The sequence below is a fragment of the Dicentrarchus labrax genome, unplaced genomic scaffold (assembly GCF_905237075.1).
Source record: "Dicentrarchus labrax unplaced genomic scaffold, dlabrax2021, whole genome shotgun sequence".
NCBI lineage: Eukaryota > Metazoa > Chordata > Actinopteri > Moronidae > Dicentrarchus > Dicentrarchus labrax.
In genome coordinates this window covers 21,744,453-21,757,294 of record NW_026136710.1, presented here as the reverse complement: position 1 = coordinate 21,757,294, position 12,842 = coordinate 21,744,453, and the positions used below count along the sequence as shown (strand labels likewise).

The 12,842-nt window shown below is 44.6% G+C and overlaps 1 protein-coding gene across 1 annotated transcript in view; it reads left to right on the top strand.

Annotated features, from left to right (window-relative positions):
• Nucleotides 1-12,842, top strand: part of shroom3 (shroom family member 3) — a 72,386-nt gene that overhangs the window by 46,180 nt on the left and 13,364 nt on the right. The window contains exons 5-17 of the mRNA XM_051413565.1: nucleotides 3,635-3,853; nucleotides 4,375-4,700; nucleotides 4,800-5,043; nucleotides 5,907-5,962; nucleotides 6,146-6,623; nucleotides 6,982-7,269; nucleotides 8,068-8,500; nucleotides 8,692-8,825; nucleotides 8,939-9,106; nucleotides 9,209-9,684; nucleotides 11,079-11,336; nucleotides 11,478-11,664; nucleotides 11,932-12,244. Coding sequence (XP_051269525.1) covers nucleotides 3,635-3,853; nucleotides 4,375-4,700; nucleotides 4,800-5,043; nucleotides 5,907-5,962; nucleotides 6,146-6,623; nucleotides 6,982-7,269; nucleotides 8,068-8,500; nucleotides 8,692-8,825; nucleotides 8,939-9,106; nucleotides 9,209-9,684; nucleotides 11,079-11,336; nucleotides 11,478-11,664; nucleotides 11,932-12,244 — 3,580 coding nt within the window. The remainder of the gene's footprint in view (nucleotides 1-3,634; nucleotides 3,854-4,374; nucleotides 4,701-4,799; nucleotides 5,044-5,906; nucleotides 5,963-6,145; nucleotides 6,624-6,981; nucleotides 7,270-8,067; nucleotides 8,501-8,691; nucleotides 8,826-8,938; nucleotides 9,107-9,208; nucleotides 9,685-11,078; nucleotides 11,337-11,477; nucleotides 11,665-11,931; nucleotides 12,245-12,842) is intronic.

The window sequence follows — 12,842 nt, the reverse complement described above, 5'->3', positions numbered from 1 at the left end:
AGTACATCCAGGTTTACCTCAAGTAATAGGATTATTAAGCATATTTTTTGCTCTGTAAGATTTCAGCCGTCCACCAGTAAAGGACATTAATCACTGGAGAAGCTTGTGAGTCCTTTATAACAAGACTTCTTCCATGTAGAATGAGTGGACGCTTGTAGATTAGGGGACAATAACACTGTGGTCATAAACGTAATAACACAAGATAAGAAACAGAGCGATCTCTTTTATGATACAACTCAGAATCACGTGAACTTGTCTGTGTGGTCTTCCAGAACTGTCTGAAGAGAAGGTTTGAAACCCGGATTTTAGGTTTACTGCTCTCTGCTATCGCTCAATCGCAAGGTCAAAGTTTGTGCTGTACTTCTCATGTCTCATCTCTTATCTAGGACTAATAGACATTCACTCTTGACATTTAATGTATCCTGCTTCAAGATCTCAGCTCCCAGGTCCACTCAGTTGTTACTTTTCTTGACTTGTAGTTACGGTTGCTATGGTTGTTTATGTTTTTAACAAGCCTTATTTAGTTCTTAATGTAACCCTACCATGTGACAGTAAAAAAATAAAAATAGATCAAACAATCAAAGAAAATTATCTCTGGAGAAAGGATCAGTCATTTACAGCCTCACACAGTTCCTGAGGATTTATAGACAGTTGTGGTTTGACAATGACACCACTCAAACACAGTGCTGAATAAAATACTTTGCCGGCGACCTCAGCCAATCATGGTCACTGTTATATTGCACAAACCAGCTCATTCAGCTTTCATTTAAACTGCCACTGAACATTCACAGTGTGTTTAAAGCTCCAGCAGTGTTTGCTGATACTGGGGCAAGGAATTTGTTCAGGTGACAGAAGGTATAGTGACGGATCAATGTGTGGAGCGGTTAGCTGCTATCTATCTGTTATATGATGTGACCTTTGACTGTCTGTCTGCATAGTGTGTCTCCATTCTGAAGTGTCTAACTGTTACTGTCAGATGTCAGGTTGTTAACCTCAGACTTTCATTTTCTTACATAATGATTTCCAGTCTGTGGTTGATCGCATCCTGACTGTTAATTATTACACACTGAAATATAATGGTTGATTAAAGGACCAGTGTGGAGGATTTAGTGGCATCTAGTGGTAAAGTTGCAGATTGCAACTAACTAAACACCACTCACATCTGTATTTGACGACCAATGAGAAGGGGCTGTGAAATGTGTAGAAGAAAGTACAGTGGCCGTAAAACTCTAAAGCCAGAGTTTGGTTTGCTCCTTCTCGGCTACTGTAGAAACATGGCGATTCAGCATGGCGGACCCCATGTGGAATAAAACAGTTTTAGATTAAAACAGCTCATTCTACGGTAACAAAAACACGATTCACATATTCAGGTGATTATACACTAATGTCCATTTCTGCCAATAGATCCTCCTAAATGTTACATACTGGACATATAAATATAATGATTATTGATTACTGACCAAATGTTCAGGCTCTGTGGCCCCATTGGAAGTTAAACCTGTAACCCAGGGAGTACTTCTGTCCTTGTGAAGACCAGTCAGTTACCTTGAGAGTGAGGACTATTTTAGAGACATTTGTGGACAATGAGAACATTTTGAAAAGTGCAAAACTTTCTAGAAAATGAAGTGAGGAACACCCTGGGAAGTGGGAACATTTTTAGAAAAATGTCCTTCAAAGGGACTGTTTACTAGATTAAGATTGCAGTTAGATTAGGGTTATGTTGGTAATATGTCAGTGAGGACCCTGATAAATGTAAAGAACATGTGTGTTCTGAAGTATCTGCACTGACATGTTGAGCATTTAGTCATCCCAGTTTCACAGACGAGTACACAGATAATTGCCTTGTGTTAGTGTTGTCCTTGTGTTCTATGTGAATCGGAGCTGTTGGTCAGCAGGTTTGTGTCATCAGAGGAAGTTACATCACTGTTTCTTTGAAACCGCAGTGAAGGGCGAATAAAAGCCTCTGACGTGGCCGTGTGTGTGTTGCATGGACGGGGCATTGACGTCGATGCCTGCAGAGACGGGCATTCCTTATGCCCTTCCCCCTCACCTCTGGGTCTCCCATGACAACCCCCCCCCACACACACACACACACACACACACACACGCTCTGGTCGTGTCCTGTTAGTAAATTAGGGGTCTGAATAAGAAACTCTAATAGAAGTGGAATTAAGCAACAGAAGATGGAGACGGAAAGTCAAACAGAGGTGGACCGTACAGCTGACTGAGAGAGAGGGACTCTGAAACAAAAGTTAGACTGAGAGAAGTTACTGACACAGAAACAGAGAAGTACTGACGGACACAGACAGAGACTGTCCTCTTTTCCACAGCAGTAATTGCATTGTGTGCGGTTGAAGGACTTGGTGGGTCAACCTGTGACGTAGACACACGCACACACACATTTACATTCCAGTCAGTTATCTAGAGTGAGGTAACTGCAGCAAATCACCAACTTTACAACCAACGGTCTGAACAAATAAAAGCCCTATCAGTCATAGACCGGGGTTATCTTAATGTTCTGGCAATTTAACACACTGGCCTCATAAACACCCGAGTCCATTTTATGTAAAAGTCACAACAACAGTCTGACAGGCTTGGACACATAACCTTTCTGTAACACTTACTCAGGGCACACGTCTGATATATATAAACGTATTGCACACCTTGTTCAGTTAAAAAATCACTTGTTTATCATTTCTTAGGCCCAACGAAAATAAAGCCAGCTTAATGAACAAGGAACCACTGTGAATGAGCCTGTTTCTAGTTTAATTGTTTCTGGAAGAGAGGAAAAAATAATCAGAGCAGCAATCACGCTTTATTTCATTTATTCCCAACGGCATGAATAGACCAGGAAAACACTTAAACTCCCTGCTCCCCTTCATTGTGCCTTTTTTTGCATGTAAGGATCAACTGTAATCACTTTGCTGATCTCCTGATTTTTCATCAAACTCCATCAAAACGTAAATCTCTCCAGTACTTTGGTTTATGACAAAATGCCAGCAAAACTAATGACATTCCCATCAGCCTCAGCTGTACCTTGTCCTCTTCTTTCTGGATTTGGCAGACTTTAATGGCGTATTGCTGCCCAGCTGTACTGTGTGATTATAAGGACGTGCTAACATGCTAAACTGAGATGGTAAACATAGCAAATTTACTTGCTAATGTCAGCACGTTTGGCATTGTCATTAGGAATTAGTGAGTACACAGTTATTTGTATCTGTTCTAGAGCTTTTATTTTCCACCCAAACCCGACTGGATCTGACATCCGAAACAGCTGCTGTAGGTCGGGCTCAGATTGGGCTCAGACAGAATAAGGTTTACCTCTTTTTTTATATATTTAGATGTATTAATAATGCATGTGACTGTAATTATTGAGAGCATTTGTTTTGATAATAATTTGCACTATATTATATGTAAAACGTAGTTTCCTTTGGCTGGTAAACAATTTTGGCAATTGGGTCCGTCTCTGGCCCGAAATTACTTCTGTGGTTTGGGCTCGGTTCAGGTTTGTCGTTGGGTGCATGTTAGCATGCAACATTAGTGTTTAAATTTACCATGATATGTGATGGTTTAGCCTCATTTCCACTATCAAAGCATGAGTGAGTCTCGTAGATTTGAATTCTCTGTCTTTCAGTGCGTCGACCAACGACCTGTCCGGTGGGTTTGACTCTGGTGGCACCTACCTGAGGAAGAGTCCGGACCAGTACAGCTCGAGGGGCAGTATGGAGAGCCTGGACCCTCCTCTGTCCTCCCAGCATCACTCCGGAGCTCAGCACCACCACCCACTGGGTCACCACACCCACAGCGGATCCCACCCCACCTACTCCTCCTGCCACCAGCTATCCTCTGCCAGGTTCATACACACAAACACCTCCGCCATTACTGTCTGAACGAAGTACAGAGGCAGATTCAGACATAAAGGCCACTGCTAGCTTAGCTTCATCAAAAGAGAACAAAATCCACCTACCCACAGCTGTCTGATTTATATGTTGTATCTTGTTTATTGAAGCTATTTGTTGACCAACAGCTGCTAGGTGCAGTAGCATTTCAGAAGACCATTTCACATAGTAGGTTGCCAGTTCTTACCTCTGTCCTGAATCTCCTGTGCTACAGCGCTAGTGAAACCTAAACTGTGTTGCCCATGTTTGCCAATGTACCCATAAGAAACTAAACGAGAAAGAATGGAAGCAGCATAGGAGCCTTATTGTACTATGAAAATGTAGCCTTCTCATTCATGATGAACCGGTCACTGTGTGTTGACCTTTTGACAGCACCATTATCAAGTACAGTTTGACAAGCCATCTGATAGTGTGTCTTTCACAGCTGTCAATATCTCAATGCCATGAGCTCAAATTTAATCTATTGTTTTTCCAGGTCCTCCAACAGCATCGACCACCTCCACAGCAAACGAGACTCTGCCTACTCTTCCTTCTCCACCAGCTCCAGTATCCCAGAGTACCTTGCCTCCACACCCTCATTCAGCCCAGAGCGCTCCTATTCGCTGGAGACCGTCTCTCAGAGAGGAGGAGGAAGTGGAGAGATGCAGCAGGCTGACATACGTTACGTCCGGACGGTTTACGACACCCAGCAGGGCCTATCTCAAGAGCACGAGCTGAGCTCCAGCTCCGCCACCTTTCTGCGCAACAGCGAGTCCAGAAGCGGGAGTGGGGCAAGGCTAGGCCAAAGCCGAGATCTGCAAAGTAAAGTTTCTGTTTTAGGAATAGTTTTGGGGTAATTGATTTTTAATTAGAGTATTTATGTATTAAATTTTTTCTTTATACTATTGGTTCCACTTTCAGTGGGTGGAGTCTGTTACCGTGGCAGCAGCAGTGGCAGCAGCAGTAGCGGCAGCAGCAGCGGTGGGGTGCCAGCTTCAAACAGACACAGTGTGGGTCCAATATGGGGCCCAGCAGCCAGCCGCAGCTCCTACGAGAGCCTGAAGGGGGCACCAGCTCCACCAAGGCGCAGCGACAGCTATGCAGCCATCAGAAACCACGAAAGACCAAACTCCTGGTCCAGTCTGGAGCACGCCCGGTCACTGCGGTGAGTAGGGTCCATCAACTGGATTTCATCCAATCAAAAGCTCAAAATCCCCTCTTTCAGTCTTCCCTGTGTTTTACTTTACTTTAAACTTCAAGACAAGTAGAAATGAAACTGGGGCTTTCCATCTTTCAAGGTAAATGGGTATGAACTACTTTAAGTAAAACCTGGATACCTCATTATTTAGCGTGCAGCAAGTGTTGCTGATTTATTTTTTTAAAAATAAATATGTAGTCAGAGTTTATAGCATAGCATAGTAAGTAGTAGTATAGTAGTCTATAGTAGATATTCTATGTAAAATATTATATGTTGATAAATACATGGCGGAACAGAGGATTGTGTTGAGGTGTGAGATATAATACCCTAAGATGTGATACATTAGCCTTCAATATTAATATCACTATGATATGCAATCATACAATACGATACAGGACAATATGTAATGCTACAATAAAGTAACAATACAATATGACATGATACCACATGACACCATATGCTACAATACAATAGAAATACACTAGGATATAATACAACACACAATAATAATACATATAGTATGCTACAAAATGCTACTATAAAATACAATTCAATAATAGACAACTTAATGCAGTACATCATAATATAAGTATAGGTAAAATATAAAATTCTACATTTCAATGTGATATAATATGGTGTAATACGGTGTGGTACAATGTAGAACAATGTAACATTTACCAAAACGAAAGCCATATAGTATGTTATGTGATTCAGAACTATTAGATATAAAAGAATGGAGTAAATTTCAGATGTTTTTGTGAAGTATGGTGTACTTTTACTGTGTAAAATGAACTAATCTAATTTGATCTAATCTGATATCTTTTACTCAGGTCTCTGCAGAAAGGTTCCTGGCATCACTCCAGTGGCCCTGTGGCTTCAGTTGCAGGTATATTTTAGTTCTATCTTAATGATTTTACTCATTTTAAGGACTCTAAGCCTAACCAGATCCAGACATACAATAATACTTCAAGTTAGGGTTGAAATGATAAAAAATATATGAAACACTAATAGGCAGTTGAGAGGACTGACATTTCTCTTACAAACACTGTCATCATTACTGTGGTTCCAGCTAAAGGCTCGTACGGCGCTGATGGTCAGCTCCACACAGTGATAGAGAAGAGTCCAGAGAGCAGCCCCACCACAAAGCCCCGGCAGGGTGGAGGCTTTCCCCAGTCCCCTTCCCCTACCGGACCCTCCTCTGGACCTGCAGGCTCCACCTCACAGTCCGGCCGGTTCATTCTGCCCACTGGCCTGTACCCGGTCCCCCAGCCTGAGCCCCACTACGCACAGATACCCAGCGCCAGCCCCGGGCCAGGCTTGTCTGGGGTCTACCCCGCCCTGGCCAAGGAGAGCAGCCGACAGCAGCACCAGGGGCTGCAGGGTGTGGGAGGGAGAGAGGAAGGAGCGACAGAAGGGCGGAGGGATGGAAGAATGTCAGCTACAGAAAATGGATACCAAAATAACACTACTTCTTCATCATACTCATATTCCTCTTCTTCAACATCTGCCTCTACACAGCTCAGGACTCAAGCACACCAGACAGACAGGTGATTTATACTGATACTACAGCTGTGTTTGTAGTGTCTTCACTCTCTACCAAGTGGCTATAAAAAGTTTGTGGCTGTAGTTTGTTGGAATATGTTCCCAAGATGAATATTTTTGCCAAAATATGGCTTAATGCACAAATTCATTGCTAGATGTGTAGCGGTGTCCCAGATGCAAAGCCGGTTATCCTATATTATAACAGACAAAACAAGCAGTTTTGCCTCATTCCTCTCTCTCGGGTTGGGCCAACAGGCTGATACTGTATATCTGATTTTGGCATTACTCTCATTTTGTGCCACGGGGTCCTTATAAATTGTACATATTGGCACTAAATGCTAACTTAGTCTTTGGTTTTTTCAGGCCTCAACAGGAAGAGTCTAAATTCTACAGACCACACCAGAAATCTGCTGGAGGGGTATCGGAAGGCCAGACAGGGCCCACCAGGCAAACCCACCAGGGACGTCACAGTCAGAGCTCCCAAGGGTCCCATGTTCATACAAGCCAGGGACCTCACAGCCAAGAGTTCCAGGACCAGAACCAGGATTTTCCTAATCCCCACATCCAGTTTACTCTTGGACTCAGGCCCTCATCCTCACAAGAGTGGAGGGACCCCTGCACACTCGTTCAGCCAAAGGGAGACAGGAGCAGGTACGTTATAGAGGATTAAATGGTGTAAAGTCCTTACCACATTTCTGAATGTGTCCGCAGCATTTTCAGATTTCAGATTCTGTCTATCACTTTCTGAACCTCCTTTGAGATGCAGTCAGCCGCTCCACAAAAACATCCCAAAAATTGACAGTAAATGAATATGAGTTTTTGTGGCCCATTCAGTAGGCATTGTGAGGCTTTCAGCTGTAAAAAATGCTGATTGATAAGAGCTGTGACACTGTTTAAAAAAGTTCGTAAACTTTTCAAGTAAAAAGGCGTGGACTGGCTGTCCACCTCAAGATGTAGTTGTCGGTCTTTACAGCTTGAGCACTTGGTGTGGAAGTTAGTATGCACACAGGCTGTTCTCAGTGGTCTTAACTATTTTCAGTGCAGCACAGGGTATGTGTCAACATGTCCCTTTTCTTCTTGACAAAATATACAGGAAAAAAAGGAGGGGATGACGTCATTACAAGAATACTTTGAATAAAAAGGGGAAGACACTCTTGGGGAGTTTTTCCTCTTCTCCTTATGGAGTTTGGGCTGTTGTCAGCCTTTAATGACATTGTGATACTGGTTAATACAAGCTCGACATGACCTGACCTGGCAGATCCTTCAGCAAGTCAGAGTCCTTCATAAGTCACTTGTTTCAACAGCCCTTAAGTCCTTTAGCAGGTCAGAATCCTCCAACTGATCAGTTCTTCAACCAGTCAGAGGGCTTTATAAAAGTAGCTTTCTGACAGTGAATAGTTGGTTTGTTTATCTTAGTGTCATCCATTTTCTCCTCCTCCCTCCCTTCAGATCAGTGGACCAGACCAGCGTTCATTCTGAGCCAGTGGCGTCCTCCAGGCTCGCCCAGGGACAAGTGCCAACTGCTCACTTACCTGGTCACCCTCAGCCTCAGGCTTCACCCACCTCCGCCCCTCAGCCTTCCTACCGTCACCTCAGTGACTCAGCAGCTCTGCAGCACCAGCACTGGGACCAGAGAGAGCGGGACAAGGACAGAGAACATCCACTGACACGCCTGGAGATCGCCCTTGCTGAGGTCCAGCGATGCGCCAGCCCAGACAGTGCCAGTAGCCATGGCAACAGTAGCTTTGGTGATGGCAGCAAGGGACCGGCCCGCAGCCTCTCTGTCCTGGAGAAGGTCAGTCGTTTCGAGCGTCGGGAACGCAGCGGAAACCAGCGCAGTCACAGCACCAGCAACGTACACAATAAAGCCATCCATCTGAGGGTAACTCAAAACTCCACCATATTTCCCTGTGATCATTAAACAGAACGTTTTTTGAGAGTCAATGAGGGTCAGTCCCATTTTTATGGATGTTTTGACTGTCTTTTGACTAACCCTAACCCTTCATTTAGAAAATCTTGCTCCTTGTTGGCTCTGATAATGCTTCACTGCTTTGTATTCTGATCTTGAATCAGATGACTGACAAAGGCCGCAGTGCTGCCTGTGGAGCAGATGACCTCAGAAACATGCTGGAGAGAAGCACTAACGGGACCAAAGCCCACAGGACTCTGAGCTACAGAGGAGGCAGCAGCGAACACATGAAATACAGGTAGAGGCTGTGTCCATGGCAGTCCTTTCAGATTGGCTATAGTCAAATTGAGTCACTTTTACTCGACTTTACTCCCTGTCAAAAGCCAGTTAATTTTTCTCTTTGGTGTTCAGGACCCCAGCAGATCCCAGTTCAGCCCTCCAGAGGAGCCGGAGCACCCTCCAGCTAGAAGAATCCAGGGAGGGTGACAGCAGCAAAGACTTCCCCTGGAGACAGGACATTCAAGAGATGCTGGGCTCCATGCAGGACACGTCCTCCAACAGGCCAGAGTCTTCCAACAGGTAAGATTCAATTCAGAGTCCTCTAAGCCTTTCCCTAGGTCCCAGGTCAGTGTCCCGAGTCTCTGTAAGCAATCCTAATGCTGGAAACTTTACTCTAATCAGATCTTACCGGGAGTCTTTGAAAGATGCCCAGTCTAAGGTCCTACGGTCCACTTCCTTCAGACGGAGAGACCTCAGCTCCTCAATCAGCCCTCCTCCTCCTGCAGCTCCTCCTCCCGTCTGCTTGTCCAACAGCCACCAGCCTCCATCCGGCCCTACCAAGCAGCACTCCCTGGAGAAAAAAGGCCCAAAAACCATGCCCAAACCACAGGGCATCCTCATCACGCCACAGTCGCCACCACCGGTAACTTCCCCTCACACCCCGAAAGAGCGGCATGTGGTCAGCCCAGAGATTCGAGGCCCAAGCCCCCCTGCCCTCCCCACTGTCCCTCCTGTTGGACCTCCTGCTTACACACGGATCTGCGGCCGCAAGCGTCTGGCGGCAGACCAGAAGAAACGGTCATACTCAGAGCCAGAGAACATGAACGAGGTCGGGGTTTCGGATGCCGAGACTGCTGCCCTCTTCAGGCGTGGAGGAGGTAAATACAAAACGTACATACAAAAAGCAGCTGCGGCCCTACACCCCTCTCCCCCGGCATAAATTACACTGTACCTGCCCCAAGATCCTCAAATAATCAAGTGAATATTGCGAATGTCACAATGGTGCACTGATCAAAGTTACTTGGGTCACGCAAACAATATATAAAGACTGCAGACTTACACAAAATGTACTAAAAACCTTTTAATAATGCGATAAATGTGTAAGCTTCCACAGGCATACAGATACATTTTTGCACTGTTAGTCACTTAGTTAGTTTCATGCATACTACTATTGACATGAAACCATTTAAATTAAATTTATATGAACGTAAATAAAAAAAAACTGCTAAACATTTGTTTAGTTTGTGAAACTCATAGTTTCATAGCTGAAAAAGCTTCCTGTTATGTGAAGCAGAAACTACCTTTAAAATGAAAGGAACAAACTTTGCTGTTTAAAAAGCTAATTTTGGATGACCCTCAAGCATTTGGTTTAAAAGCAAAAAATTACTTTGAAAAGCTGATTGTGCTCTGCTTGGCCTGCGAGAGCTGATATCACCAGCAGGCTAGCTATAGTGTTATAGCTCAATGTTCACGAAAGCTTCATTTTGTGGAGTCAGACTGGACATAAAACCTGAATACTTTATGTGTACAACCAAATGCTTGTTAGCTAGCATCAAATTCTAGGTGAGATTTACCTCTTTACGGAGGATCTATGGGCAGAAATTAAATATAATAGATATTTATATCAGATATGTTTTCATTAGTGTATAATCTCCTGAAAATAAGAACTGTTGTGTTATTGTTGCCTTAGAATGAACCGTTTTTATCTGCAGAGAGAGCGTGTCCTCTTCTACGGAGGCCTCCATATTGAACCGCCATGTTTCTATAGTAGTCCAGGACGCCTCGAACCTAACACTGGCTCTAGATTGTTTCACAGGCGCTATTGTTTCTCCTACACTCTTTTAAGGCAAGCAGCATTCAGTTGGTTGCAATCTGCAACTTCACCACGAGATGTCACTGAAACCTACACACTGGTCCTTTTAAATAATACTTTTATTTCTGAAAAGCTTGAGAAGCTTGGCTTATATTGTCAAACAAAGTCTAGTATTATATATAATAAGAATAAGTAGTTTATAAGTTATCCAAAAGATATGAAGTTAAGGTCTTGCAACGGTACTGAAAGAATATCAAAGCATGATCTGAGGAAAACAAAGGCATTTTAATAAATGTGATAGAAGCTTTCGCATCACACAAACATCTAGGAATATTAACAGTTCTGGTTGCTGAGCATCGGCCTGCCAGGAATGTCAGTGTTGGGTATCTTTTATGGCACATTAATAACATCTATATATGGCTAACCGCGGGCTTTGACCTTGATCTCCCTGTCTGTCAGAGACCAGCGTGGCAGACCGGCGGAAGATGTTTGAGCTTGCGGCAACCCGTGTCGGGGACAGGGCTCTGCAAAACGCCACGTCAAGGCCCGATTTACGGCAGCTTCAGCATGACGCTTTGGCCGAGTATGTGGAGAGGAAGAGAGGAGGGAAAAAAGACGAGGGAGGACAGAGAAGCGGATCTAGGCCTCGCAGTGCCTATCTACAGCCTGAAAACAGCAACCATACAGGTGGGTGGAGGGAGGAAGGGAAGACAAAGGGTGAGTGAGTGGTGTCTGAATTGAATGGTTTGATAAATGACGGATCAATGATAGGCAAAGGAAATATTGAATTGATAGACCAAGAGTGGAACAGACGGATTAATCATGTCCTTGGTCTTCTCTGTCCCTCCTTCTCTCCAGTCTCCTACTGTCACTCAGACACCCGCAGCCTCTCCTCCACCTCCAGCCTGCTCTCCCTCCAGGACTCTGGAACAGATCGTCTCTGCTCCACCCTCCCTCCTGGAGCCGACCTGCGGAGCCTCCAGTCCAACCTCTTTTACCCAGGCAGGGTGACCACTCCGAGGCCCCCGGTGCTTTCACAGCTGAGGTGACCAAGACTGGACACGCTAACGCTGGTTTTTAGCCATGCTAGCAGTGTAGCTTTAGAGCCGGCAGTGTCTGTCTCTCAGTCCAATATGTCAACAACATGGACATTAGACACTTTTGGTCCTAATGAATGACAGCTCAGTTTACACTTTGAGTGAAATGTATGCACAACTTTTGGATGGATTGCATTTTAATATATTTAATAATTAATGTGTTATTACATTATTATTACACTTTCCTAATTCCTCTTCTTGGATTCTACTCCCAGTGCTCCTTCCGGCTTCCATTCTGAGCTCCAGGCCCAGATCCTCCCAGATCTCCCCCCTGAAGCTGGGCTCAGCAGACAGAGTCGGTCTTTCAGCAGAGACCCGGGTCAGGGCCACCAGCAGCTGGCCACAGAGCCTGAGCTCAACCTGGGACTGTCCAAGCAGCTCAACGGCGCTCTGCAGAGGGCCGGGTCAGCTCGGGGTTCTGGGAAGTCGGCTTCTGCTGAGGATCTCCTGGAGAGATCTGAGGAGAGACAAATGACTCCTCAACACTCCCGCTCCCGCTCCTCTCCCACGGGAGAGAAACTGAACCAGGTAACGCAGCATTCCACCAAGAGCTCACATTTTAGTCCTCTCTCTAAGTATTATTTAAAATCACTGCACAGTGTCTTGGTGCCTTGTAAATCTTCAAAGTTGTCAGCAACTAAACAAGTTTAGTTTTGTTGAAATCAAGGTGTGATCCTATTTACCTGGGCTCCTAACCTCTGTTCACACGTACACTCTTCAACAGTATTCAATAGTGAATTTACAGGTGTGTGCTTCCTAAAACTCAAAAGTTTCCCAGGGTGCACCATATATTATGCTATTATGTAACCACTTATCTTATACATTTTATTTTTTACTTTTTTTGCCGTCCACTTTGGTCCAAAATGTAATATGTCAACAACTTGGATGGATTGCAACCAAATCTCATATTCACATCCCTTTTGGCGTTACCATTTATTTGACGACATCCAGCCATTAATGGACATTTGGCCCTGAGTCACACAGGAAATACCCAGAATCCTCAATGTTTCCTGTGAGGTGCCGGAGAGCCGGGGACGGCGGCTGGGCGCTGTCCGATGTGGGCGATGGCAAAGATAACGCTCACACGTATGCATATATACACACATCTGCAGTTGGTAAAGGAATG